This window comes from Festucalex cinctus, chromosome 1 (assembly GCF_051991245.1).
Source record: "Festucalex cinctus isolate MCC-2025b chromosome 1, RoL_Fcin_1.0, whole genome shotgun sequence".
Classification (NCBI taxonomy): domain Eukaryota; kingdom Metazoa; phylum Chordata; class Actinopteri; order Syngnathiformes; family Syngnathidae; genus Festucalex; species Festucalex cinctus.
The window spans coordinates 45,471,247-45,498,204 of record NC_135411.1 but is presented as its reverse complement, the minus strand read 5'-3'; the positions used below and the strand labels follow the sequence as shown (position 1 = coordinate 45,498,204).

General features: G+C 39.0%; 1 protein-coding gene across 4 annotated transcripts in view; it reads right to left on the bottom strand.

Moving 5' to 3' along the window:
- Positions 1 to 26,958, bottom strand: part of rnf220a (ring finger protein 220a) — a 192,286-nt gene that overhangs the window by 53,486 nt on the left and 111,842 nt on the right. For all 4 annotated transcript variants that reach the window (XM_077537434.1, XM_077537450.1, XM_077537425.1 and 1 more), the window contains exon 3: positions 2,187 to 2,316. In XM_077537434.1, coding sequence (XP_077393560.1) covers positions 2,187 to 2,316 — 130 coding nt within the window. The remainder of the gene's footprint in view (positions 1 to 2,186; positions 2,317 to 26,958) is intronic.

Below are 26,958 nucleotides of genomic sequence, written 5' to 3'. Positions count from 1 at the left end.
AAGAAATTAATATTACTAAATTGGAAAACTCCACAAGCACCAACCAGTCACGAGTGTTATAAGCTCTGCTGCTGTCCGTATATATTTATATTTACAATTACGTTTACATTTTTCCGCTATGTGTGAAAATTTGTGAATATGATAACAATCCAACTGTTTTTTTTCGTTTGTGTTTCTATTTTGTGTTTGTCTGCTTTTTTGTTTCTTTGTTGTTGTTTTTTCCTTGGCTTTGTTCTATTTTATGGGGGGGGGATACATCTTGAATAAAATATATATTAAAAAAAAAAAAAGAACAGTTACTTACCCCTACATTTTATTTATTTATTTATTTATTTATTTATGTATTTATTTGTGTATTTATTTATTTATTTTTATTTTATTTATTTATTTATTCATTTATTTTTTATTTATTTTTTTTTCAAGACTTTTCTTTCTGTTCCTTTTCATTCAGTAATGAAGAATATTGTTTTATATTGTCCTTTTTTCTTTTATAAATGAATGAAATAAATGATTGAATGAAATGTATTTATTTATTTATTTTCAACAAGACTTGTCTTCTTTCTGCTCCCTTTTCATTCAGTGAAGAAGAATATTGTTTTATATTGTCCATTTTTCTTTTATAAATGAAACAACTGATTGACTGAAATGTATTTATTTATTTATTTTTTACTATAGGTTACAATAGTGTAGAACACCACTACATTACGTATACTGAAACCTGTGTGCAATATTTTGGTTACTACCTGCTTGTCTAGCAGAGAGACGGGGCTGATGCCCATTAGGCAAGATAGGCAGATGCTAAAGACGCTGCGGAATCCTGCCAAAAATGAATATTCACCTTTAATATAAATGTATTCAAATGTATTATTTGTTACTCTTAACTCTTCATTTCAAGTATAAAGGAAAGAGGACTCAATTGAAACTTATACAGTTAAATAAGCAAAAGTAGCAAGGAGAATTAGTTTGAATTCCACTGAAAGCAGAATGTAAGCATACAATGTACAAAGTTGGAGTAGCTTGGTACTGCACCATAACACATCGCGCAGGACTGAATAATCTACATTAGTAACAGGCAACAGGCAGCCTGTGTTTGGCCCTTGATAAAATGTCACCCATCCATCCGTCCGTTCAGCCATCCATCCGTCCGTCCATCCATCCGTCCGTCCGTCCGTCCGTCCGTCCATCCATCCATCCATCCATCCATCCATCCATCCATCCATCCATCCATCCTTCCATCCCCTACTGTTTATCCAGGGTCAGGTCGTAGGAGCAGCAGCTTTAAAAGGGAAGCCGAGACTTTCCTCTCCCCAGCCACTTCATCCAACACTTAAATAGTGGGATCCCAAGGCGTTCCCAGGCCAGCCGAGAGATACGTATAACCTATCGAGCGTGTCCTGGGTCATCCCCGGGGCCTCCTATCGATGGGACATGCCTGGGGTGTCGTCCCGGTGGCATCCTAACCAGATGCCCAAGCCACCTCATCTGGTTCCATTCAATGCAGAGGAGCAATGGCTCTACTATGAGCTCCTCTCGGATGATCAAGCCTCTAATATCTCTAAGGAAGAGGCCCGACACCCTGGTGAGAAAATTCATTATGGCCTTTTATATCCAGGATCTTGTTATTTTTTCACGACCCTCAGCTTGTGACCATAGGTGCGAGTAGGAACATAGATCGACCAGTAAATAGAGAGCTTCGCCTTTCAGTTCAGTTCCTTTCTTCACCACGGCAGACACAGAATAAAGCCACCATAAAGTCGGTCTGTTTATGCAGCACTTTGGTTTTATGATCAGGCTTTTCTTAGGCTAGGTTTACCATACAAATAGTAATAGCTACTAGCGAGGCAGCCATTTTCTTCACTCCTCACAAGGGTCGTGGGGTTGCTGGAGCCTATCCCAGCTGGCTTCGGGCAGTAGGTGGGGTACACTCTGAACTGGTTGCCTGCCAATCGCAGGGCACACAGAGAAGAAAAACCTTCGACACTCACAAGCACAACCTAGAGACAATTCAGAGCGCTAATAGCTACTAATGACTCCTAATAAAAAAAAAAGTAAAACTAAAAAGCAGATGTTTCTTTTAGCATTATTTAGGGCAATTTAGAGTTCATGTTACAATATAGTAATGTTAATTACCCATATCTCCCAAACATTGAGCTTGAGTGTACGGTATAGTTGCAACACACACCTACCTAAGGCACATGTTGGCTAGCCTTTCGATCTCTGTTTCCATGTGTTCTTGTAGCTCTCCGGGCCTGAGCAGCACTTGACAGATGGGACAGATTGGTGCCTGACTGTCATACAGCGACATTTTCTTCTTACCTGGAGACAACAAAGAAATTGTGAGTTAAAACATGTGACATTAATACAGTTTGGGTAAATACTGAAACAATGGCAATATATAGCTTTCATTCTCAGGACGTCATTAGAGCCAAGTTATAACATTTATTGTTGTACTTGTAAGTAAATTTGACTGAAATCTCACACACATCACATCAAATGGCAGGTAATACATCTCGCGGCATAGAATAAACAAAAACTAGGACATTGTATCATCATGATGCCAGAGCACTAGAATGACGCAGAGCTGTCTGTCAAACAGGCGCAAGCGTTGCGCCTGTATGAAAATCAGAATAAAAGAGCACCCTTAGTCTTAGGTCAAGGAAGTGAAAAGGGGATTAAAGAAAGTGTCTGCCTTGGATGAGATAATGGTGTATAGACTCTGCCAACACTATAGCTTACTTCCTTGTTCTTGATCGGCAGGGTAGGGAGGGTCTCACCTGTATTTGTGGCTGCAAAGTGAATGTCGGCATTGTTTGTATTACACAGCCTGAATAGTTTGTATAAACGTGTGTCAAAAAAGTTGAATAATAGTAGGCTCTTAAATTTGAGAATACTTTCCGTATATAATGCCGTATATATAACTAGTCAATTACATTCTCTTAGACCAAGTACAATAGGCTCCATCTCAGGCAGGATATCCTGTTAAGACAGCTTGTCACCACAGCAACTATAGGATGAGGTAACGGGACTATTGTGTCTTTGGGATAGCTCATTGAAACACCAACAAACACATGCACACACTTGAATTATATACACATCTGTACTGTATATTACATACACAAGATGTTGGCTCACTTCTTTTTCCCGGATGTGCATTTTCCCCATGCATCTCTGCACTGAACATGTTACTTTTTCAAAAATCCACTTTTCTTTCCTTTTCTATACCTCATGCATATCATTTTCAGTTTGTTCTGTGCTCACTGGTGAATTCATTTCCTTTTTGTCACAAATTTTTCTCTCTTCCGCTCCCTTGTTTCACTATTTTTCAGCACACACCCAGTCTCTCGCTGCCTCGTCATGGTTTTGACAAGATTATTTGAGTCACGCTGAAGCCGTAGTTTTTCAACACGACAATCCAACAAAGAATGATCCAAACCTTTTCTGCAACTGATGCCCCCCCCCCAAAACAAACAAACAAACAAACAAACAAACAAACAAATAAACAAACACAGCAACCCATAAGAGACATACTGTATAGTATAGGCATATGATTTGATATTTTCTTCAATTATATCTTAATTAAAAATGGGTAATATATCTGTGCTGTTTTTCCCCACATTTACTTGTGCAGATGTTCTCCTATGAAAGGCAACAAAATCTCACACAAACCAGTGTAGAGTCCCTGTCTAGACTTATGATGCTAATTCTTATATTCTGTTTAACCACAAGATCAGCAATCACGTGTAAAACGTCACCTTTTAATAGCAAAATATATTTCAAAACTTTAATGTGCCCTCCCTTATTTCTTTTTGCAGTATACGTATGTTTTCACTCCTCCTTTTTACCCTTTTACTTTTTTCCCTTTCTCTGTCAAATATTCCCTGAGGGATGTGAGTGATTGTAGGAGGCAATGGACAGATAAATCCAGGGGAGGAGACGAAGATGGGTGGAGAGGGTATGTGTGGGGGGTGTTGAGGTATGGGGGTGTTGTTGATGTCGCACACCAGTCTTGTCAGTGGCTTAAAGATGATTAATGTCAGAACAGAACGCACACACACACACGCACCTCCTTCCCACATGTCGTACTCTGCACCCCAAAGTTAAAACACTGGGTGCGCTTAATCTTGGGGAGCACGCAGGCCCACCCCAACTGGATGGACAGAGCAAGAAATGAAGATGAGGAAGGGCGGAGGATGAGAAGTGATGAGGATGGAAGGAGAAGACGACCGGGACAATAACACGGAAATAGGCCTGACAGGACTTTTTAGTGTGGAGATTCCTCAGAACGCCAAATGCCGACTGGTACAGCAAAGAAGGAATGGATGGATGAATGCATGGATGGAGGAGAGTGGCGTGGAGGTGCTCGTGTCTCTGACAGCTGTGATTGAGAGTAGGCTGGATTCCCCATAATGTACAAAGATGGATCGGCTCATCTTTCTCTTCTTTCAATTGTCCCTCCACCACCCCATCTCAAACCTCTGTATATCTCGCATTCCCTCCAGTTCACATTTTCCCAATTTCATCCTTTTGTTCCAACTCGCTTTATCTAACCTCGAATCTTTCTCACATTCTTTTTGACACTTGTTCTTCTCTCGGTTTCATCTCTATCACACGATTCTTCAGATTTTGTCCACGCTATAGAAAGGAGTGTCATAGCACAAATACACACCAATACTGTCACTTGCATATATGTGTAGGCGTACTGTGTTGTCAGGTAACATCATGTACAGTACAACAGTCAGTGTACTACTACTACTACTACTACGACTACGACTACTAGTAATAATAATAATAATAATAATAATAATAATAATAATAATAATAATAATAATAATAATAATAATAATACTGCGATTGGCTGGCAACCAGTCCTACTGCCCAGAGCCAGCTGAGATAGGCGCCAGCACCCCCCGCGACCCTTGTGAGGAATAAGCGGTCAAGAAAATGGATGGATGGAATAATAATAATAATAATAATAATAATAATAATAATAATAATAATAATAATAATAATAATAATAATAATAATAATAATAATAATAATAATAATAATAGGCGGCACGGTAGTCGAGTGGTTAGCACGTCCGCTTCCCAGTTCTGAGGTCTCCGGTTCGAGTCCAGGCTCGGACCTTCCTGGGTGGAGTTTGCATGTTCTCCCCGTGCCCGCGTGGGTCTTCTCCGGGTACTCCGGTCTCCTCCCACATTCCAAAGACATGCATGGCAGGTTAATTGGGCGCTCCGAATTGTCCCTAGGTGTGCGTGTGAGTGTGGATGGTTGTTCGTCTCTGTGTGCCCTGCGATTGGTTGGCAACCAGTCCAGGGTGTCCCCCGCCTACTGCCCAGAGCCAGCTGAGATAGGCGCCAGCAGCCCCCGCGACCCTTGTGAGGAATAAGCGGTCAAGAAAATGGATGGATGGATAATAATAATAATAATAATAATAATAATAAATTGTAATAAAGTGAAATTTTACAACATTGACTTAGTCAATTTAACTTTCTCACATCTTCACAATACATATTTATAATTTGAAATTTTCGATACCACTTTTTTGTTCAGATTGATACCAGTAACCACTGAACTCTTGAGGTGTCACCATTACCAATACCAAGTACTGCTATCACTAGTAAGTAAGTCTAGATAGATCATGATACATAAAGTTTCCCCCCAAAAAATAGACAAATAATTTAATGAAAGACCTATACATCCCAATATTATGGACAGGCAAGTACATGTACTTGGTAGAAGTATCAAGTTGATACCAAGCCTTAGTTCACAATATTAATAACATGGAAACCAGACTCATCACTTTAACCATTGGATGAGTCTGGTCACTGTCAGTATCAAGTTCACGCGAGCAGAAAGTGAATACACAGACGTATATATATAAGTATATATATATATATATATATATATATATATATATATATATATATATATATATATATATATATATATATATATATATATATATATATATATATAATATAACTATAATGTTTATATCTAAGTCAGTGGGTAAACATCAGCCATGGGTAGATTCAACATGGCTACTTCAAGTAAATTCAGTAAATTCAACATGGCTACTTCAAGAAAGACTTATGTCGTTGTTGTGGTAAAAACTTGATGATTCTTGTGATGATAGACTTCTGGCGCCGAAGAGTGACATTGCTCATGAAGAATACGTCGCAGCAAATAAACAAATTTGATTTGCCCGGCCACTTCGAGCCGGGCCGAGTCACGATTAATGGCAGCCTTTCTAGGCCTATGGTACTGGTACTCGTGACATACCAGTATTGGCCGCACTCTTGTGGCTGTTTTACAATCAGAAGCAAATTAGAAATAAGAAGAATAGAAAAAAAGATGTTAATTTTAATACAATTCTAAATAAAAATGCTATATTAGGATAAAAAATACTAGTGAATATTTGGTAGGCCATTTGCTATCTGTGACTACTCAAGAATTGAGTACTCATACTCGGATCTATCTGAAACAAGTGGTATCGAACATCCCTACCTAATAGAGCAGTTTTCCTTTAAACTGCATGAAATTACTGGCAATTTTCTATTCTTCTACTTTCTAATTTCTAGTTCCTGATCGAAAAATGGCCACATGAGGATTGCGAGTACCGAAGCCTTGAAATAAGCTCGTATAACGGCCCGATACCCATACCTCGTATCGGTACTCACCCATAGCTAATAATAATAATACTAATGTATATTTGAGATTAGTTTGAGCCCTGAAACCTGTGCTCTGTCAAAAACTATGATGAATGAAACATGAGTCAAATAAAATAAGGCTATTGGAACACACACAAACATCCATTCACACTCACACATGCACGGACACAATTTTATTTGAGCCATTAAGAATGTCAGTCAGACCCAAAACATCCCATCTAGAGTCACAAAGTCTTATTGAAAATGAAAGACCTTTAAAGTTCCTTTCTTTATTAACATGAGATGCTGCCCACACTTAATGAGCCTAATGAGCAATCTAAGAGTCCCGATGGTGAGGAGGGGGAGGTGCATCACATGGAAGAATGGTGAACAAAGAGGAATTAGTTTATGTTTTTCCATTCCATCGTTTGTCCTTCATCATCATCTTAGTTGTTTCCCCCCTTAGCACCTTTCTTTATTATTTGTAGTCCTTGCTATGTAATTTTCTCTTTCACCCTGTTTATCCCTATTCACCAATACATTTGGACAAGCGTTATCCTTTATTTTTGCAATGTTCTTTCTTCCTCTCTCTGTCTTCCCATCATGAACCCTCACTCGTCCATCCCTGTGTTGCTTTGGTCCAAATGAAGTGGGAATCAATAGATGCAAGATAGCGCAGGCTCCCAGTCACAGACTACAATGGGCTGAGGTAAAAGGCCACCTCCAGAGAGGACAGGGATTGTCAGCTCAATACTCACTCTCAATGGAAGCAGAGATAAAAAACCATTTGGGGTGCCCTCATGGCTCAGTGGGCTAAGAGGCACACCATGTACTCACAACACGGCTCCAAATCCCATCTAATGACCTGCATTGCGTGTTATCCCGTCACTTTTATCTCACCTATCATCCCAGTGTCTCGACGAATACAGGATTGCAATTTTACGTAAAATGTAATTTAATTTAGAACGCAAGACAAAGAGCTACACCTGCCTTGAACTTGCATGTTTATTTGTCTTTTATATCTTCTATCATAGATTGAATCGTGTTGTAAATTACGAAACCAATTAGCTAATAAAGGGCTGGGCATGTTAAACGGATTTAAGTACAACAATAAGAGTGAGAAAAAATTTACGAGTTGGCACGTATACAGTACTTAGAGCTATACACGCACGGCCGCACACTAACAGAAACGCAAAACACGCGAGCACTTTTCCCAAATGGAATTACAAACATGTCGAGTTTTTTTTTTTTTTTTTTGTCTCTGTCCTTGAACAACGGTCTTCTCTTTGTGTGTGCGAGAACAAACACACAGTTTCAATTTGGCCCTCCTTGTTGTTGGAATAAATGAGTTTTCTGACATGCATCAAGTGTTTACGCCTGCTTAGCCCTCTTTTCTCGCCTCCCACTTCTCTGCTCCCTTTTACACCTCCTCCCACTGCTTGCCAGGCCAGTTAGCTATAACACCCGCCAACATCGGTAAACAAGGAAATCTCTCAGCTGCAGCCCAGCGCGTAACTGCATTACAGAGCCCGATAACCTCTTCAAATAATGTGCGATAAGGGGAATTTGATTTGATTCACGGAAAAGGGAAAGGAGGCCACTTCTGTTTCCCCTCAATCACGTCCTTATACTTTCTTTCCTTGTTCCTCTTTCTTTTCATTTTCTATCTCCTTTTACCACACAATCTTCTTCGCTTTACTTAGCTTAAAGGGTCCAGGCCTCAGCTTGTTTCAAATGTTCCTCCCACCAACCTCTTCCCTCTCACCAGAATGACACCACCTCGCATCCGCAATCAAATAAATACCGCCAATGTGTCACCCTTCATTTTGACTCTCCCTTCCTTTTTTGCCGACAATAGAAGGTGAGGTGAGGGGCCTCCGCAAAGCCATCATCTCAATAATGGTAAATATGAGCCCAAAAGCTGGGACAGTATTAATACAAATGAGTCTAGCAAGGTGTCTCCAAGAGAGTTGATATGTTTTTTTCCTAAGTGAGCTGTGATTTAAGCGAGCAAGACACTGGGCTGATTGTTGCCTCTGTGTGTGCTCATGTGCTAAATAGATGGGTCTGTGCGGCTCATTCAGAGGACATTTGATGAAATGGAACGGGGGTCATCTTCAGTTTGCCACCCAGGTTGCGTTCCACTGCGCCATGTGTGCATGCGCGCTTCCAGTGTCTTGCCCCATAGTTGTGCGTGAGCGCTTGTGTGAATGTGCTTGCATGCTCACCCACACTGACAGTGATGCATGGCACTTTTAAATAGCGCTCCTCCACGCCCAGCTCAAAACTCATCACCGGGCTCTTTCACTATCCCGCCCTCGCCTCTCTCCCAGGGGTTGTCACTTTTAGAAAAGCAAATGAAATGTCGGCATGGTGGGGAGGTGGGATCAGGAGATGACTGGATATAGGGATCAAGAGGGGACAGGTGTGTGGTGTGTGTGAGGGGGGGTTGTGTGTCGGTGTGTTTGTGTGTGCGAAGCTGGTTGCCTTCTGTTAAAATCTGGAGAGTCGAAAGCTCTGTTTCTATAGTGCATACACGTTTACAAGTGGTGGCGTGAAATGAAAATTTAACAGTCACTGGACACTACATTGGGTATAAGTCTAATGAAAGCTGATACAAGATCATTTGCATTTACAAAAATAATCAGGTTGAGTTTTATTATTACTTTTTTTTATTCCTCCCACTTTTAATGCGTTTCTCCTTTCACATAATTCATTTGATTCACATATTTCCAATTTCAGCATATTCCAAAATATCACAACATAGGGGCTTCTACTTTTTTAATTCCAAAACTTCATGGTTTTCCCATAATTCAACATTTTTATCCTAAAAATTCCACAATCATTCCATCTGTCATGTGCTGGGGGTTGGATCCCAAAAGCGCAGACACAAATAAGATTTTATTCACATCAAGAGGCGTGGAACAAACTTGACTAGACGAGAAACAAAGAGAGTTGCACAGAGGACATTGGTAACAGAAGTAATAATCCGACAAAGACACACACTTCTCAGGAGGCTTATATAGATAAGGAATCGATATGATTGGTTGTGGCTAGACATGTGGGTAACAGGACTGACATGGAATTATCTGATTGGCTGTTGACCAGGTAAAGGGATTAAAGATTCCTGACATCATATAGGCCTTGACATCACAAAACATCACATAGCCTAAAACCAGTTGAAACTAGATGCTAGTTACATCGGTTCAAAACAGGCACTCACGGTCATGAACCCGACTTAACAGGTTATGAACTCAAACTTAACCCTGGCGTGACCCCAGACATGACACCATCCATCCATCCATCCATCCATCCATCCATCCATCCATCCATCGCTTATCCGAGGTCGGGTCGCGGGGTAGCAGCTCTTTAGCAGGGAAGCCCAGACTTCCCTCTCCCCAGCCACTTCAACCAGCTCCTCCGACAGGATCCCAAGGCGTTCCCAAGCCAGTCAAAAGACTCTCCAGCATGTCCTGAGTCATACCTGGGGCCTCCCACCGGTGGGACATGCCTGGAACATCTCTCCAAGGAGGCGTCCAGGAGACGTTCAAACCTGATGCCCGAGCTACCTCAATTGGTTCCTCCACAATCGCAATCATTCCAATCAAGGCCAAATATCCCCCTATACTTCTTTTCAAATCATTTAATTTGGCACATTGAAAGTAACAGATTCAGATCATTGCCTTTTGAAATTTCAATCATTCTGCTTTATTCAATTCACCTTATGAACAATATTTAATCTGCCCAAATTTTGCACATACCAAAAATTCTCTTTTTTCAATTAACCCCTGCTCCCCCAAATTTCTCATATTAAGACAAATTCTCAATTTTTACTCCTCCCTCAACATTACTTGACTGATTCAAACCATTCTAACTTCAACATGTGAATATCATTCAAGCCATCTCATTTATTACTCCCATTCACATAATTCACAAAATTTTCTAAAGCTCCAAATTCCAAATATTTACATATTCACCATCATTTTCCATGTAGTTTGACAGATTAAAACCATTCCAACTTCACTATTATTCAATACCATTCAAAATCATTCAACATTTTTTCCACATGCATCCATGTTTTTTTTATTTAGCCTTTCAACCTTCACACGCAATTTCTCCAGCAATTGCAAATGTCGAGTTATTACAATGCAGTTTTGTAGAACTGTACTGAATCATTCTGATTCTGAAAATATTAGTGTATATGATTGAACACCATGTGACACAACCAACAACCAATATACATTATTCATTGAATTCTCATTATGTTACTTCCAACTAAAGATAAAGAATTTTAATACAAGGCTTGTAATGGATTTTCAAGTTTACAAACGAGGTAGTGTCCATTTTAAGGCAGAATGCAGAAATAGGAAAAAAAGAAGCTAAATTAGCACATCATAAATAATCAGCTAACTCGTTTTCCTTGACTCTGCAGATAAATGATGATCTGATGATCTTCGTGCACGCGTGTGTTTTTGTGTGCATCAGCATGTGTAATGTGGGTTTTACTCCTGGGACCTTGCTGCGCGTGTCTGTCTGAGAAACACAGCAGTGGGATGCTGCAGAGGTTATCTCCAATCACTGACAGCTGTTTATTCAATCAATCACGGTGTCACATGTGTGTGTGTGTGTGTGTGTGGGGGGGGGGTGTGCATGCACGCGTGCGCGTCTGTGCGTTCGTTTGTAATATAGTGAAGAAATGGTAGACAAAAGTAAATTAATGACTTATGAACCACTCACTGGCCCACAAAGTCAAGGAACTCTGTAAGAGAAAAAGCTTAAATAATACAAATAATGCATGAGCAGAGGAAAGTAGTTGTAGGAGGGGGTATGACATAGCTAAGTCAATGACTGCACTGACTTAACACAAACAAAAATTTCTTTCCTGTAGGCTACATTATAATATGAAGAATGCCTGGTCAATTTGTGCGTGTAGGCACTACAAAATTCTTAACAGTAAAATTAGCACTGCAATCTAGTGCAACTGTGTGAATAACACTACGAGGTGTCCCAATTGGCTACTCGGTTCACTATTGAGAAATATGCTACTCTCCACATTCCATACCAGTGTGATTGCCCACTCAACTTTGACATGTGAATGGGATATACAAGTCTGATTTTCTTCTATTCAGCATTGCTATTATTCTTGTAGCCATGGTATACAAAATATATTCCGCCTATTAAAAAAGTGACAGAAAGAGTGTCATTCGGACTTTCTGTCTTGACAGCCTCCGTTTCATTTCGCCTTCCTCAGCTGGTGATAAGAGGAGGGCCACCTAACGAAGAGGTGTGGGCGTGAGGCCTGTCGGAGCTCATCTCCATGTCAAAGGGTCTAACCAGGGAACATGCCGTCTGGCAGTGGCAGTGGGAGTATCAGCAAGTCGAAAGCAGAAGCCCGGACTCAGCCTTTATCACTGTATAAAACAGACACAGCTTGGATTGTTTGAACAGATGTCATCATATCCTGTCATATATATATATATATATATATATATATATATATATATATATATATATATATATATATATATATATATATATATATATATATATATATATATATATATATATATATATATTAGGGGTGTCACGATTCACCAACTCCACTATTCAATTTAAATTTCGATTTTGGGGTCACAATTCGATTTTTTTTTCAATTTTTTTTTTTTTCTTCTCCCCCTTACAACACAGAGGCATATGCCATTTGTAGGCTAAGGCTAGTCTAGTCTGTGATCATTGGTTTTATTCATTGTACAGTAAACCTTATTTCAAAAGATCGGCTACATATAGGTGATCGTGTGTCTTCTCTTTTATTTCGATGCTCGAAATCGTGACGTAATTTTGATCGATTTCGAGAAAAAAATGAAATCGTGACACCCTTTATATATATATATATATATATATATTATAAGGGGTGTTGAAAAAAAAATCGATTCGGGAATATATCGCGATTCTACAGCACGCAATTCTCGAATCGATTCAATAGGCAGCCGAATTGATTTTTTAACATCCCTTTTTGATGGAAAAATATTCCACAAAACGTCTAACTTTCACACCTTAAGCATGGAAGAATGTTATATTAATGGAACATTAAGCCTTAATACTTTATTTCAATGCTGTTCAAACATGAAAAATGTTACAACCTGTTTGTGAAATACAGTGGCTCATATATGTGACATATATATATATATATATCCATCCATCCATCCATTTTCTTGACCGCTTATTCCTCACAAGGGTCGCGGGGGCTGCTGGCGCCTATCTCAGCTGGCTCTGGGCAGTAGGCGGGGGACACCCTGGACTGGTTGCCAGCCAATCGCAGGGCACACAGAGACGAACAACCATCCACACTCACGCGCACACCTAGGGACAATTCGGAGCGCCCAATTAACCTGCCATGCATGTCTTTGGAATGTGGGAGGAGACCGGAGTACCCGGAGAAGACCCACCTCAGAACTGGGAAGCGGACGTGCTAACCACTCGACTACCGTGCCGCCTATATATATATATATATATATATATATATATATATATATATATATATATATATATATATATATATATATATATATATATATATATATATATATATATATATGTGTGTGTGTGTGTGTGTGTGTGTGTGTGTGTCACCATCACGAGTATCGATACCTGGTATCAGTACTCTCTCCCAACGTATCGAGGGCATTTGGTGCACCTGTCAAGCTGGTGGTTGAAAGCAGACTAAATTTAACTCCTGCTGTACCTATGTTGAACTATTGGCGCAGGTAGTGTAATGTGATTTAGATGAATTTGATTGAGGTGCAGACAGGCAGATTCTGAGCTTTGGGGACATAGGATATCATATTTCATTCAAAAATATGAATCATTTGGGGAACAGTTCCCCCCAAGGAAGGCCAAAGACATGCCACACCGCACAAAACAAGGTGTGTTAGAATAGGTTTATTATCAAAGAACTTTTGAATGAACAACAATTAAAATTGTGTGTTTGATTTGGACTGGCATGAACAGACATACAATATGCGTTTTATATAATTTCTCCCCTGTGATTCCATTATCCTCCTTCCTCCCATTATCTCTCTCTCCCTGCTGCTTTCATATGGTCTAGCAGCTGAATTAATTACCAAAGCCAATTAACGGTAGATTGGCTGATGTTTTAACTAATTAGCTATAATGAGGGTTGTGGATGCCCACTTGGTGTTAATTGAATCTTAACACAGAGGGAGGAGGGCATGGGAAGAGGGACAGATGGATGAATAGATAGATAGATCACGGCATGTTCACACTTTACACACGCATGTACATGAGTGGTTATTGACGATATGTGGAGCACATTGTACGGCACCCACCCTGTTGGCAGACATGTTTACTATTAACATTACTGGCCTTCACAACAGAGCACATTTTGTCTTAATGAAACATGCAAAAGTAGCCTACTAGTAATTAAAGGATACTGTATTACAATACATCATTTATAGCAGCACATGATTTGGTTAGGGCTATATCTCTCATATGATAACCTTCTATTCCAGGAATTTACATTTTTTTTAAAAAAGCTGCAAGGTGCATGTTTGTTCTTGCAATACGTGCCCGGCAAAGAGGAGCAGCAGATTAAAATCTTAAATCAATGTCACACTGTCCTTTCAGTGCCAGATTGCCGTCTGCATATACCTGAGCTTCATTGCCACCTGCCATATAATAGCAAAGATGAGATGTGAAATGTATGCAACAATTTAAAAAAATCTATGGGTTGACATAAATCCTCATGAGCATCGAAAAAGAGTGAGTATTTCTCTATAAAGTAACTTCAACTTCTTTTTGATATCACTTAGATATGTATTAGGTATTTAGATAATTTAACGAGAAAGTCATTACTGCAAGTCATTTACAGTATACTGTCTGTCTGAATGTCCTTATGTGTCAAATTACGCAAAGTTATGACATATCCCTGTCCTCCCTGCGTTCCACCTTCTTGCTGATCGAAAGGCATGCATACCGAATGACTGTAAGGTGGCCATAAAAATCTGCATGGCCGTGTAAAAGGCTTAATGATTTTAAAGTTACACGAGAAAAGAGCCTTCAGTTTGTCTCATCTATCAATTATAATACCGGAGCCGTCGCCAAATGGCCCTGCCACCTAACCTGGCTCTTGGCGACGCATGGCCCAACACTCCCTCCCTCACAGGATCTTGTGTGAATGCTGGGAGAGTCCCATATTCACAGTAATGCTACACTGCATCAAGACTTGCTGTTGTACTATATAACCTGTAAGTACAGTAGGATAACTTCTCATCATACTCAAATTCAATACAGTGGTCCCTCACTTCGCGGTACACTTATTGCGGATTCACTCTATCGCAGATTTTTATTTGGGTCCATAACGCAAACATTGTGGGGTTGATATGTTATTTATTTATTTATTTATTTATTTATTTATTTATTTATTTATGATATTTCTGTCCTTTCTTGTACCGTATTTTCCGCACTATAAGGCACATCGCATTATAAGGTGCACCTTCAATGAATGACATATTTTAAAACTTTTTCCATATATAAGGCACTCCAGTAGAGGCTGGGGTTACGTTATACATCCATTAGATGGTGCTGCGCTAAAGGGAATGTCAACAAAACAGTCAGATAGGTCAGTCAAACTTTATTAATAGATTACAAACCAGCTTTCTGACAACTCCATTCACTCCCAAAATGAATAAACAGCTGTTTTATTATTTTCTCTGAGGTAAAGTATTAGTATTAGCTAGCGATCCAAGATGGCGGGATCTTCTGCCGATCGTGCAGGGTCACCGATAGCGTCTTGACAGCGAGACCTGTTGCGGCTCAATAATGATCCATATATAAGGCGCACTGGATTATAAGCCGCATGGTCAGCTTTTGAAAAAATTGAAGGCTTTTATGTGCGCCTTATAGTGCGGAAAATACGGTAATCCATCCATTCATCCATCCATTTTTCCGAGGTTTGAGAAATTAAAACAGCTCTTTGTTTCATTCAACCCAATCTAGTACATTTTTAAACAAAATACAGAATATTTGGTAAATCAAGAAACGTGTACCAAGATAAGTTTGTAAATGTTGACATTTGCTTCTTTTAATTCTTCTCAGTAAGTCAGTGTCCCATCACTGGTGAGCTATTTTTAGAACAGACTCCAATCACATAAGTTATTATTATTATTTTTTTAACGCAAGTCAGCAAGAAGAGCCCATTAAGGTGACAGACAGGATTAGTTGTTATTGAAGAAAAAACAAACTTTTTTTTTTTAACAACCTCTACTTCGCAAAATTCACCTCTCGCGGGTGGGCGTGGACTGTATCACCAATGTTTTTTTTCCAGATAAAATAAAAGGGATTTTATATAGACAAAAGACACGTGACACTGATGTTATATCGCAACAGAAGATATATGTAGCACTTACAAAGTGTCAATCAGATACATTCATATATGCATGCCATCTTGGATTGCTCTGTTGCTGAGATGTTTTGACAACCTCAATTCATTCCTTTCATTTCAACTCGGAAGCATCTCTCAACATTCACTTGCAAATTTTTGAGGCAATTGCAATCCCTTGCTAGAAATACCTTTCTGAATTCAACAAAAGAATTCAAAAAACCTCATCTCCAAAATCTATCAGCAGCACCAAAAATTAGACATGACAATCATGGCAGGCAAATGAGATGCTTTTACTCTGTTTGGCGGGGGGAACCTTCTATTTCATTTTGACAATGCCGACAGAGGAAAACTAGGGTATTAGTACCTTTTTTTTTTTTTTTTTTAGGCTATTGGTGGGAAATAGTGACTTTAAATGTGCACCGATATAAAGCTGCACATCACAATAGCCAAATGTAAATCAGATAAATACAAGGAATTGATGCTATTCAAACAGCGCTCGTCTGAAATCGGGTGAGCCTCTTGCACAGCAGATACTATTGTGCGTGTGCGCGTGTCTGCGTGCAGGATTGTCAGCGACTGAGAAGAACCTATTTCCTCTTGCTGAATCCCTGGCTCTAAATGATGGATTGATATCTCTCTTGTCATGGATTATATGTGAATATGTGTGCGAGTGCATGAGCCCTCTCAGCCTCTTGCTGCCTCTCCTCTCAGGCCCTTATCAGCTCTTGTCACAAACAGAGGATAGGGGATAATCCTTCATACAAGGGTAGCAGTCTGGCCTTCCATCTATCTAGCTGTCTGTCTGGGCAATGTCCGCTATATTACTGCCGCTCTCCGACATCCAGCTGGACTCAAAATAACACACGGCAATCAAACTTCCTGCACTGCAGTACCGTGCCTTGCGTCGGCACGGTTAGGACGCGATAAATGAAAGTCACAGTTTTAATTTTCAATCAATCTTGACAAAGATTATGAAAACGTCCAAAGTTGAGTTATGCAACATTACCTGCACAATCTGCTTGAGGTCCAACACAATACCGTGCACAAATGTCAAGATGTTTTGAGGTATTAATATCTGTATGTGTGTGTATATATATATATATATATATAAATATATATATATATATGTATGTATGTGTGTGCGTGTGTGTGTAATATTGTCATGATAGTCTCTATCCTTTCTCTTCTTTGCAGTTCAGGAAGTTAGCCAACATTGAGAAACATTCTTATAGCCAATCATAGTAATATATAACTACAATAATAGATATACTGCTTTTCATAAAGCCATAAGTATTCATACAGCTCTTGAATTTGTTCAATGACACTTTTTTTTTCAAACCGATACCAGTACGAGTACTCAACTCTTGAGCAGTCACAGATAATGACACCAAATTCCGATGATTTTAAAGAAAGACCTATGTATCCTAAGCTAGCTTTTTCCTTTAAAATTGCAAAAAGTTAATGTTGATTTTCTATTCTTCAAACTTTTAATTTCTAATTCCTGATTATAAAATAGCCATTGCAATTATCAATATCTAGAAACAAGGCTGGGTATTAATGATACCAATATCTTGTATTGGTACTTACATATCCCTACCATATATTGTTATTGTGCAGGTGTACCCAATGAAGCGCCCAGCGAGTCTAGAGCTCTTCTTTGAAGGATTAAAAAAAAAAAAAAAAAAATCACCCAAAAGAGTTGTACAATTATTTCGAAGTTAACAAATGCTGAACAATATGCTTTGAACTGCTGCATTTGTGTCCAAGACAGTGAAGGCTTTGGGTCACCTTGAGTTCTGGCTTTGTCTAAGCATTGTGTTTTTGAGCATTTACTTTCTAAAATTGGATTTTACAGACAATAACAACGTCTTAAATAAAACAACACAGACACAGTAAAACAAACCATCTCCTTTGCTCCATTTTGTGTGCAAGAACACACTTGGTAACTGGATGGAACTGTGATATTTAAGTTTGACGCTACCAGTAAAATATATCTGAGTCGTGAAAATATAGGTATGGGAATAGATACAGGTGCACTTGAGCAGATATAGGACATCTATCTGCTGGAGTGGCATATTGCACAAGCCACACCTGAGGCTATTCCATATACATCTGAAATTGTGTGTGCATGTGTGTGTGCATGACAATGGAAAAGTTGGTGTGTGTACTCATGGGGCAATCAGACATGTTGTGATTGCATCACAGTAGCAATTGGTTGTCATTGTGATCTTTATCATCATGCAATCTCTGCTCATTCACTTGCTCTCCATATCACTTCACCTGATAATAACATGGCGTCCAATAGAGGGCAATGTTTCACAACACTTCATTTATGCTAGTTCTATGGGCTGTAACTAATATTAATACTGTATATTCTATTTTTATGTTAATTTCACATCATTTTTATTTATACGTTCTTACCATGTAAAAATATAAATAAGGTGTTTTTGTTATTTCCTTCCCAATTATCTATTAAAACTAACTGTTAAAATAAAACATGTTTGAAAAAGATGTTTTCGACAGATCATCACTTTCTCTCATATCTGCTTTATGCAAAATAATTTTATTGGTAAAGAAGCAAATGGATTTGTACAATCATGCTTCTGAAAAACTCCTTGCCGTGAGGCCTGTGGCTGCTGTATTTTATCTTCAGCACACAAGAAACACCCTGAAAGGACAAATCTAACAGCTCAGATCAATAGAGAATTAAATGGACTGAAATGGCTTTAGCTCACACATTAACCTGCCTTGTGTTTACTGACTATTTTTCTTTCCCATCTTTTCTAGTATCCTCCCATGTTTCTTTTTGTGTGTCTTGTCCTTCCCTAATAGCCTGTGGCCCTGACAAGCACACTCTTTCCAACAACTTGAGTGTGGGTTTTGGTGACAGAGAGCAGAGTGAAATGCGTTCTGTTTTTCAGGTTGGGCCTCAAAAACGATGAGTTGAGCCAATGGAGCCCGAGATGGTCGGACGAGGTAATAGCAAATAGATGACAGCGGCTTGGAATACTCTCTCTGGATGCACATGCACACACCCCGTCTGGGGACTCAAATCTCAGAGCAATTTTCAGGCTTGATGATTGGCAGCTTGCTGCGTATTCTTCCCTTACAAGACCCGATGATAACTCTAGCTATCCCATTCCAGGTTTCCATGTCACCCTCTTTTCTCTTTTTCTGCCACTCTTCATCTTTTTTTTTTTTTTTAGTTGCCGTGACTCCCTGAACAACCACAACCCCTTCTTACTGCCTCTTCTCATCTTTCTTTCCACCCTTCCCCTCCCGCTGTCTCTTTCTGGGCCTGTTGTGGGCCTATTACAATGACAGTGGCGATAAGGAACATTTATCACATGTGCGGCATGCTCTGTGAGAGAAAGCCCTCAACATGTCTAGGGGAGAAATACACAGACGCATGTACACCCCGAGTCACACACAGCTTTAGGACAAACAATGGTCACGGGGTTGCTGGAGCCTATCCCAGCTGGCTTCAGGGAGTCGGAGGGGTACACCCTGAACCGTTTGCCAGCCAATCGCAGGGCACACAAAGACGAGCAACCATCCACACGCACAAGCACACCTAGGGACAATTCGGAGCACCCAATTAACCTGCCATGCATGTCTTTGGAATGTGGGAGGAGACCGGAGTACCCGGAGAAGACCCACGCGGGCACGGGGAGAACATGCAAACTCCACCCAGGAAGGCCGGAGCCTGGACTCGAACCCGAGTCCTCAGAACTGGGAGGCGGACGTGCTAACCAGTCAGCCACCGTGCCGTCCTCCCATTTTGTATTTTATAGTTAATTCAACAGCATATGACCAAAGCCAACCCCCAAATGAGCTAAGCTAAACTAATATAAACTAAGCTATCTAAACTAAGCTAACCTAACCAAACGTAACTATACCTAATGTAATTAGAGCTGTCAAACAATTTAATAATTTAACTTTTTAATCAGATTAATCAGAGAATTTTGATTAATCGTGATTAATTAATTTAAAGTTTTTTTTTATCAACATTTTTTGCCCACCAAATTAATCATTTCTACATTTAATCTTATGAGGACGTCTTTAACATTTTTTGATCCACTGCACACGCTCATCCTCCTCTTTTTCTCATCAGCTAATTACTTGCACAACTTAAAATTAAAAAAATGTCTCCAATATTTTGACATGAACAAATATTATGAATGTCATATGCAAACATTTGTTAAATGCTATACTGTAATGCAAAGTAATGTTTATTGCCAAAAACACAACCTGTGTTACATTTAACGTAACCATGCACCGTCAAGCGAAAGGATCACCTGTGTTCAAAATTAAAAGTGTGATCAATCTGTGTTAATACATGAATATTGAGATTTTTTTTTGTGATTAATCAATGAGTTAACGGTTTAACTTTGATAGCACTAAATGTAATGTAAAGTAACTATCCCTAATGTAATGTAATGTAAAATATAATATGTAATATGTCATAACATTACATCATAATAATATAACATAACATACTATAACATAACTGAATGTAACGTAACCTAACAAAGTATGATAAATTAAGATAAGATAACCATAATGTAATATAATAAAGGTAATATAAAGTAACATAATGTAACCTCACCTAAATTACTGAGTTCATCTGCAATTTATACATATACTCATTTCTGCCCACTTTTGAATTCATTTGTTTTCAGTAGCCACGGGGAACGATAGAGGATGCTTTTTTACCTGTCTATCTTATCTATATGGTGGCTGACTAGTGTATTTAGTCTTAATCCTCTCTCTTTCTTAGCCTCGCTCTGTTTTTCAGACTGGCCACTTCACTGCTGTGACACAGAATAATAGTTGACTTCATTGTGATCAAATAATGAACCTTTTGTTTGTCACATAATATAGATACACAGTCACGCACACAATGCCTTTTTGTTTTTGAGCATCATGGTACAGTCATATCCACAACTGGACCCGTGCAGGGCCGAGACTGGGACAAGGATGGGCTGAAGGGGAGTAGGAGGTGTGGAAGGTGGAAGGAGAGGGGGAGAGATGTTCACCATTGAATGTTAAGCATTACCAGGGTTTTGCAAAGATATGCTCTGCTTTTACATTGGAAACAGATTTATTTGATTTGATTTAGTTTTAGCAATTTGTTGTGGTAAACTTCTCCCTGCTTACACTGAAAACATTATTTTGTGGCCCATAAGCTTTTGCAGCACCTGCAAGATGAGGGGGGCCGAGGAGGGTGTTACTCTCCACTTGAAAAGAGATTCTTCAGGTAAGGAAAGAATCACTTTGACGAAACACTGAAATTGCTATTAATTCAAGAGCTAAAAACATGATTTGATGTCTGCCCCCCCTTCCTGGCTTGTGAACACTGAACCACCTTTCTTGCTGCTATCTCCCATTTATCACTGCTGCAACTGCTGTCCAGCCGTGCATGTTACTGTACCCTGTCACACTGCTGGCTAAACAAACTGCTTCTTGATATATGAGGGCCTACACCCCCCATAAACATATTCACTTTTAACTAGCGTGGTACCGGCTTGGCATCGCCTGATATCACCTTCAGTGTGTGTGTGTGTGTGTAATATGAAAACTGCTTGTGAGAAATGTACCCCCTGGGCACCACCTCATAACTCTTTTTTTTTCTCTGTCCTTCCCTTCCTCCCAATCCATCTATCTTTATTCCTCAACTAAGGCATTAGCCTTCTATTACCCATTAGAGGTCATACGTGTCTTACAATAGACGAGGGAAAGTGAGCAGAAGAAGAATTGAAACTCTTCCAGTATGAGTATTGGAAAACAAGTGTATATTTACGGCTCATGATATATTTTCTGCAGACTATTTTTACAGCAGCCGTGCAAGTACTGTAATATTGAAACTTCCTACTTGGACCTGCAGTTCTTGAAGTCAGCCTTGTTGCTTGTCACAATATAAGAACTCAGTTTCCTCACATATGCATGACATGCATGTCCTTAATTGTCTGCAGTAACTACATGAAAATATCATCACCACTCAGTTAAACTAAAACCGACTTTTAAAGATACATATGTTCAACAAGTTATTTCAACTGATATGTGATGTTGTCAAATTAGAGAATATGCGTTCATCTCTAGTACATCTCACCTATTTTCCCATTCTCCCAGGATGCTTTGCTGTTTTATTGACTACATATGTATTTATTGTCTCCAGACAGTCTCGAGTTTATTGAATAACGCCCTAATCTGCCTGAACAAGATTAAAGATTAATTGATCGTTGAAGCATTATTACTATACTGTATGCACATGGTCACGCGCTCAGTAGGTACAAGCAAATATGGCGACAAGCATGCATTCAGCAACACACATACACTACTCTTATCGCAAACAGCCACTGATGCACAAGCCGGGAAAGGTTAATTACATAGTTGCTCCAATGTTTTATGACTGTGGTAAATTGTAGTTGCACAAGCCCTCTTCTTATCAAGCAATAAATTCATTAGTGGCTAACACACCTCACTAGGTTGGATCATTTAGCTCTGACAAACAAGATTAGAGGATGGAAAGGCTTCATTGTAGATTTGGACACTTTGGGACACTGGGACATAGATATACAGTCGACACTTGGTCAACCGCTGGAATTCAAATCCTGCTTTTTATTAGAGTTCAAATGTATTCCTATTCATTATTTTTCTGTGATCACATCTTCTAAAGCCAAAATAGCTACAAATGTCTACTCTTGCTAAATTAAATTGGCAAATACTACCTGCTGTGCCAGGTCGATGGAGTCACCCCCCCCCAGCCTCCCTCCTCTCCTGACAACATACACACTCAGTTGAGGCTGTTTAATCTCAGATGAAAAGAATGAAGGATACATTAAAAAAAAACATGTGTAGATGTGTGAATAAGGGACCCTTGAATGGGCTGAACATCAGCACTTATGCTTGTCGGTCTGTATGAAAAAATGATGTCCGCATTAAAATTCACCCCTTCTGAAAAACTTTGACACGACTTTCAACAAAAGTTGTAATGCCTGTTATTTATGGGCGGGGACTGCTTGTTTCTGCTTGTCATTCAAGGGAGGACATTTTATTTTATTTTTATTTTTTTCTCCACATCTAATCTAGTCTAGTCTAGTCTAGTGTAAAAAACAAAACAAAAACCGTGACCAGTCATCACCAAAACTCATATGCACAGCCCAACTCAAGTCTACTTTAACCTGTGAAAATATAAGTGTTTGGGTGCAATATTTTGAATGTTATTGACATTAAATGTAAGCTGCGAAAAAGCCATTATCACCTCCATAATATCAGAAATATTGCGCTGATCGTTCTTAGATATGTAATTGTTGAACTGGACGTGAGAAGGGATGTGCATATGAATTTTGGTGACGATTGGCCACTTTTTTAGAGCCGACCAGACAAGTAAAAGTAAAACTATTAATAGTCGTTTGTTTTTTTTTTTTTTTACTGATTTCTCCAATACAAATTGATAAAATAGAAAATGCAAGGTAGTTTCATTTTAAATAAAAAATGTATATATAATGAAATATGGCAAAATACCCCCTAATAATTCTTACTTGGCTAAATTAAATTAGGAGGAATATATTGAATAGAAATACATGTTTGTTTGAGTATTTGTTTTTGTGCCAGAAGTTTGGATGAGTGATGAGCACATGCAGAGACTGTAAGTTTTCCTACGTGCTTGCATGTGTACTCGCGCTTTTCCCCGCAAAAAACATACATGATGGCATCATTAAAGATGATAAATTGTCCTTCGTTGCGAATGTTCTCGCTCTTATCCTCATTAGGGTTACAGGTAAACCGGATGATATCCCAGCTGACCTGGGGTCAAAATTGGGAGCCAACCTGGAATGGACAACAGCCAATTACATGTAACACATTGCTGACTTCCCCCAAACCATCACTTTTCAGGAAAACAAAACAAAACAAAACAAAATGTGTGTTTGTTAGCCATTGCATTGAGAGAAAGCCATTTTCAACACTTTAGGTTAAGTTGTATAAATTAAATATCCATGTGTACTGTGTATACATTCTCATTCACAACTATGGATAATTTAGAGTGTTCATTTATCAAACATGTACAGTATGTTTTTGGAGGAAATTGTAGTGTTGCTTTTCACATAAAGGCACCAATGTGGACCTATTACAAATACGCCTTCCTTTCAAGGTTGGTTTAGAGGCAAAACAGCAGGTTTGTTTTCATATTGAATGGAGCATCACATCAATAGATTGTTTGAAACAACATAATCAGCATGGAAGCATTGCTACTACTTCACACCTCACAAGCACAATGATGGGAAGGCATTTTTGGAGATGTGCGTTTTTGCAGAAATAGTTTGAGCTATCCTGGGTGAGAATTCACTGCCTGACTGTTAGTCCTTCTGAAACCACAGACATTCACCACACGCCTTTTTCCGCTTCTGCAACGGCTCGGCAGGTGCTGGTCCTGAAGAAATGTGAAGTTACAGGAAGTGTGTTACAACAGAGTACAACAGTGAAGGAAGGAAACAGATTGGGCGCTAAAATATGCAGTCATTGTCAGATTTTGTCAAAGTATGTGACTGTAAATGAGACCAATTTACCATGAAAGGAGTCATGTTACCCTAGTATGACTAGAAGTGCGCATTGCGAGAAAACACTATTTATTGACAAATCAGAACAGCTATATGAGTGTATGAATTTGACAAATCTCATACTCTTTATTGTCAGTGAGCAACAAATTCTACTCTATTTCATTCTATTCTGAGAAACATGTTTGCATGTCTGACACAAATGCAAGCCTTGTAGCCATTTTGAAGATGGCAATTACCATTAGAATGAACATAAAACACACGCACACAAAGACGCAAACATGCACACCCGTCCACGCACACACCCATGTACATGTTCATCTTCTCTATAATAAGGCCATCACCATTAAAGCTGTCAAAGCCTGAGTGTTGAGTATTACAGCCGAGAAATTACTTCTCATTCAACCGATGTGAGACACTCACACGCGCTCAAAATCACACACACCCTCCATCTGTCCTGACATACCCTCAACTTTGCAAGTATGCTGACGCTATGGGCAACTGTCTTTTTTTGTCAGGGGACTGCTAATTTTCTGCGTAATAAAAAAACACCCTCCTCCTCACACACATCCACAAATATTCTGTTCTGCTGAGAACAAATGTGTTGTGGTCTTGCAATCATTCAGCGAGAGCAAGAAAGACAGAAAAAAATTAGGCAAAGAGTATTTAAGAGACAGCGGTCAGTAAATTGTAATTGAAAGTGGGGAGGGTGAAGAACAGCAGAAAAATGCTGCAACCACAGCTGAGTGATGAGTGAGTGCAACAATATTTAATTCTGCATGAAATTTTTACAAATTATTTTTATAATGCAAGTGTTATGATGGCAATAGCAACTCTTTAATGAGCTCTATTTAATCACAGCAATATTAGCACCTACCAAGAGGAAATGATTTCCCCTGAGCACCATTCGTCCTGTTGAACTCTTGAGAAAGCTGAATAGTAAAACATTATATTAAGTTGCCCCAACAAAAAAAGTAGACCATATTCACAAACAGTTCAAATTGTTCTGAAAAACAAATTGGTTCCTAAAGCTGAAGTCAATCTAAATATTTTCTTTATGTTACTATGTTCTATGCAGCCCCACTAGTCTAAACATGATATTCTGGTGTATTTGTGAAATATGAATTAACTAGGGGGCGGTCATTTTACCATTTTGCCAGTTGCCATTGACTGACAATGACATCATAGCGCCTAAGGATTCAGGTAACAACCAATCCCAGCTCAGCTTGCAAATGTCACATGACCAAACTCAGAAAACAGGTGAGCTGTGATTGGTCATTACCTGAGCCCTGAGCAAATTACAGGACTGTCTCAGAAAATTAGAATATTGTGGTAAAGTCCATTATTTTCTGTAATGCAATTAAATAGCAAAAATGCCATACATTCTCGAATCATTACAAATCAACTGAAATATTGCAAGCCTTTTATTGTTTTAATATTGCTGATTATGGCATTTTTTTTAACTTGGTCTGAGGAAATATTCCAATATTTTAAGATAAGATATTTGGCTGAAAATGCCATAATCAGCCATATTAAAACGATAAAAGGCTTGCAATATTTCAGTTGATATGTAATGAATCCAGAATGTATGGCATTTTGCTTATTTAATTGCATTACAGAAAATAATGGACTTTACCATAATATTCTAATTTTCTGAGACAGTCCTGTAGATGTAATTTTCAGTGGCAAAATGGCTGCCCCTGAGATGGATAAAAACAGCTGGCGTTTGCTGCTTATTTCATATTCCACAAATGCAATATTAATCAGAATGCTGTATTTAGACTACCGTATTTTCCGCACTATAAGGCGCACCTAAAAGCCTTAAATTTTTTCAAAAGCTGACCATGCGCCTTATAATCCAGTGCGCCTTATATATGGATCAATATTGAGCCGCAACAGGTCTCGCTGTCAAGACGCTATCGGTGACCCTGCACGATCGGTGACGCGCATGCGCAGAAGATCCCGCCATCTTGGATCGCTAGCTAATACTAATACTTTACCTCAGAGAAAATAATAAAACAGCTGTTTATTCATTTTGGGAGTGAATGGAGTTGTCAGAAAGCTGGTTTGTAATCTATTAATAAAGTTTGACTGACCTATCTGACTGTTTTGTTGACATATACTTTAGCGCAGCACCATCTAATGGATGCATAACGTAACTCCAGCCTCTACTGTAACACCTTATATATGGAAAAAGTTTTAAAATATGTCATTCATTGAAGGTGCGCCTTATAATGCGGTGCGGCTTATAGTGCGGAAAATATGGTATATTGTTGTAAAATTTTTTTATTTTTTTACTTGAACTCTCCCTTAACTAACAATAACTCACTTTAAAGCAGAATGTCAT